Source organism: Micropterus dolomieu, linkage group LG23, assembly GCF_021292245.1.
Source record: "Micropterus dolomieu isolate WLL.071019.BEF.003 ecotype Adirondacks linkage group LG23, ASM2129224v1, whole genome shotgun sequence".
Taxonomy (NCBI): domain Eukaryota; kingdom Metazoa; phylum Chordata; class Actinopteri; order Centrarchiformes; family Centrarchidae; genus Micropterus; species Micropterus dolomieu.
In genome coordinates, this window is record NC_060172.1 from 19,504,955 (window position 1) to 19,509,413 (window position 4,459).

The 4,459-nt window shown below is 37.8% G+C and overlaps 1 protein-coding gene across 1 annotated transcript; it reads right to left on the reverse strand.

The window, feature by feature from the left end:
* Positions 1 to 919: 919 nt before the first annotated feature.
* LOC123963757 (olfactory receptor 1-like) lies at positions 920 to 1,897 on the reverse strand. The gene has a single exon (XM_046040800.1). It carries the CDS (start codon positions 1,895 to 1,897, stop codon positions 920 to 922), a length of 978 nt encoding a protein of 325 aa, XP_045896756.1.
* Positions 1,898 to 4,459: the final 2,562 nt, after the last annotated feature.

The following is a 4,459-nucleotide window of genomic DNA, read 5'->3' on the forward strand; positions in this document are numbered from 1 at the left end:
TACAGAATACACACTTCATGAAGCTCCTTCAGAATATGATTCTTCCAGAGAATAAACATTAGGTTGCCCCTGAATGGCTGGAGAAGTTTAATGTGAAGCAACACAGTATAGTTTAACCCAGCAAAGAGAAGCTAATAAGAAAACAATAGGAATCTTGTTCATCCTCTTTGAAATGCAACTGTAAGGTATCCATAACCCTAAATGTACAGATTAAAATGGTAATTGTTGATCACAGTTAATTGTTTTCTTGATCATTTCTGTTATGTTATGTATAGATTTTTCTGTGAGGTTTTGATTTTGCACCACATCTGCTATAATTTAAGCTGTGACTGTACAGAAAAACTTAAGCGTATAGGCTGCTTTTCAAATTTTATACCCTTCTTAAATATAAATAATTCATCATTGACTACAATTTTTTTTTTTTTTTTAATAATTTCTAGCACATAAGAAAAAGAGAAGTGCAATCCAATTTCAGATACTTCTACTACTTTGTCTTTGTTATTTCCCTAAAACATAACATATTTGGCATGGTGGGTTTGTAGAGAGCGACAGAGAGCAACAGATTTGTGGATGACCTTGAGAACAACTTATAAACATATAACTTTGTTGTACAACTACAAACATTCATATAATCAGTTATCAGTTGCTTTCTTTGTTCTTGCAGTTCTCATACATGGAGAAAATAAAATATTATTGTACATAAGTTCATATACTGTAAGATAGGTATGGCAGTTATTACTGCATTATGTTTTAATTTCAGTAATGTAATTTTTCTTACAAATGTGTAATTAATACATACAAACTAATTTTTTAGACATTTGTGGGATGTTACAAAATAAATCTAGTATTTATAACAGCCCATTCATTTTCTTTATACAAATAATGCCACAAGTAAGAGGCCCAAAACATCAACAAATGCTTACATTGTGTTTTTTACCTTACTTTTGGATTGCACTTTGATTTTCAACAACTTTTTGACAGATTGTTTTATTTCTTGTGTCTGCAGAACATAAATGATTGGGTTCAACATGGGAGGGAACACGGAGGTCAGAGACAGGTTTATGATCCTGGCATTTGGATGTATACGTGCACTCATTGTAAATGTGATTAATATTGGGATGAAATAGATTGCCACTAAGGAAAGATGAGCTGTGCAGGTTTTAAAGGCCTTCACTCTTTCGTGAACTGTGGATACTTTAGACAATGTATAGCCAATATATAAATAACTTAACAAGATAAATACCAGTGGAAGCCAAAGAATTAGAAGTGGTAACAACATACCAATGACAGTGTTGGGAAAATAGTCATTGCAGGCAAGCTTGTACATCTGGCCATGGTCACAGAAATAGCTATTAATGACCACAGACTTACAGAAGGAAAGTCTTGTCAGAAGACCAACAGCAATAAGTACAACAACAATGACCAAGACCCAGAAAGAGGCAATCAAAGACAGCATGGACCTGTGGGTCACCTTCACGTGATAGTGCAGTGGGAAGATTATAGCTACAAGTCTGTCATAGGCGAGTGCGACCAGATTAAGAGCCTGCATTGAAAGGCAGGTGAAGCAGAAAAAAAAGAATGCCATGCAGTCATTGTACGGGATGTAGAAATGGTTAAACAGAAAAATGTCAAGAAGTTTAGGCACCAGAGCAGAGCTACCAAACAGGTCCACAAATGCAAGGTTAAAAACTGCAATGTATTTTGGAGTTCTCAGATTATAATCTAAGATTATTAGGGCCATTACAGCTGCGTTTCCCAGTACTGACAAAATATAAACAAAAAGGAGAAAGACATAGTAATACTTCATATTTGGGATACCTGAAAAACCACTTATGACAAAATATGCAGGACGCACAAAAGTGATGTTTTCCCCAAGAGCAGAGTTGAACAAGTTCATTGTAAAAAGCTTTCTTCTCCACAGTGCAGTTGTTGATGTAGATAAACGTCCTCTTCAGCGTGTCAGTGCTGTGTTCTGTTGTTCTCTTTGTGATGATGATGACTGGCTTTAACTACTTTCACATGAGTGGCTAATAAAAGGAGCAGCCCTCTTCTAAGCTCATATCAAATAACATGATAACTGATCCTCTGTGTCTGGAAGCCACTGAGCATCATTAAACCCCTTGATCAGTCCAATAGACTCATTGCACTCATCCAAACTACTTATCACATTCTCAGATACACATGTCAACTGGAAGCCTATGAAGAATCCAGTTTACAGCCAAGTCGTTATGGACTGAGCTACTGCAGCCCCAAGTTGCAGTATGTCTCAAAATGCCTTTACTGTGCGAGTCTGCGGCACCGACAACTGCTTGACAGCTGAAAGTATGACCAACTGTTGCTGTCAAATATCAGGTCTGAACATGGAACCACTGAAGGCGTGATCAGTGATATGCTTAAAAGACAGACTGAGCTAAAATTCCAGCTAGCTATTGTATTGTAATGAAATGGTGTGTAGGTCAACATTGGGTGGGATATATTTTGGGTTTTTTAAAACAAAAACAGCACTTTTGTCTTAAATTCAGATAGTTTACTTGCTAGTGGGACAATTGTCATTTTCAAAATATAGTTCAACCATTGCTGAAAAAGCGAGAGGGGACCAGCTGCAGACCTCCACTGTGGAGTCACTTTCAGTGCAGGACAGGAAATAACAAACTTATTTTTTCTTGTTTTCGTGTCACCTATAGGGCGTAACTTAATGTATTCTCAGTTGTTTTCGCTACACTACACATCGTGGCAATGATAGGTAAGCAATGGTAGCATTATCCAAAACATTGGAAAAGGTCTGAATGCATGGGTCTTGGCATATGTTCGCCGTCAAAATAGCTACCTATATCAACATTTGTAAACCTAAATCACACAAATTACAGAATGCGGGTACGCTATTTGTCGCTTTAAAAGAGGCTATATGTAGTTTTTCAATGAAAACACAATGAATCAAATTTTCACTGCCTTATTGTCAATGTAAACTCCACATAAGGATAATAAAGGTTTATGTGATGAAGCTCGTCATACCAAGCGAGATTCAGAGGTTGTTGGTGAAAACATTGAACATCAGAAAGGCTGGAGGCACGGAGAGTCATGCCAGAGTCGGTGCAATATATAATATGCAATGTTATGTGTTTCCACATTACTTCACCAGTTAATGCGATCCACATTACTATCCTGTAAACCACCAGTGTTATGTGAAAGTGTTGATTTTAGCCTGCAAGAAAGGATGTAACGCTACAAAGCAAATGTAGAGTGATTTGTTTATACTAGCCTTGATTCAAGGCAGGAATACCCAGCTACATTAGCACAGCTCTACCGCTGTTTGCTTCGTAACGTTCAATTTAGATTTATTCTGGATTTACTGATACTTGGGTAGACAGCTTCTCCACCGTCCCAGTCACTAAAACTTACGTGACCCACATCTTCAGGTGCTAATGCTAGTAATACACCGTTGGCATATACTAATTTGAGTGATTTAGATCTATAAATATTGATAGCGGTAGCTATTTTGACGTCAAACATGCCACGACACATGCATTCAGACATGCAAATCAGTCACTGCTGCCAACTCCTTTTCTAACTGCGTAATGTGTGTGTATACAGTGGTTAAAGTAAAAGTACTTTTACAGTACTATATTACTTACAGTAAAGTGGATGTGTCTCCATTAGTTTTTTAATAGTGGATATTTAGGATATTTACATAATTATCGATACAGGTATAGGCTACAGGTTGTATTGCATGTGTTACGACCTGGCTCATGTGGGCAAGGAAGATAACAGTTATTTATTTGTCGGGTAAAAGTGACGCGCAGTAAACTGCAACAGAAAAAGGGCCGATCCGATGCTGCTTAAACCAATGAAAACAATATAACCAAAAAGAAAACTTCACTGAGAGAGATAGCGAGCTTAACCTACTCGAGGCAGCAAAAACAACAAACAAATTCAAAACCAAAACACAAACAGAGCAGCACTCTTAGACCTATCGAACCTAACACCAAACAACTACACAGATGCAGCAGAATCAGATTAAACTAAACCTGGGCCAGGTTTTCATAAACAGGTTTACCATCGCCCATCTCAATATTAACACACAGCGGCCCTGGGGTGACAAGCAAACACTCTATTTAGCCGCAGTCGCTATCAATTGCCGTCACTTGATTGGAGGAATCCACCACCGGCTGCACCAATCATCGAGACCAGCCAGACAACAGGAGGAGTCGACATTGTTTGGTCCAATCCCCAGCGGGCAATCCTACAGCTCCTTAGCGTACAGCAACCTTACATCTTCACTCAAAACAAGACGGCTACTAATACACAGGGGCCATAACACATGTGTGTTAACTTTTTACAGATTTTACAGTTTTTAGTCTATTAGCTATAATCCTTATAGTCCAGTTCCCACAGTTGTCAGTTTTTCATATTAAATTGAGCAGACTGCAGTAAAATGCCATAGTATATTATTCTTCAAAGG

Bases quoted from the DNA above. Each gene is read 5' to 3' on its own strand.
- LOC123963757 (XM_046040800.1), bottom strand. From the start codon at position 1,897: ATGAACTTGTTCAACTCTGCTCTTGGGGAAAACATCACTTTTGTGCGT.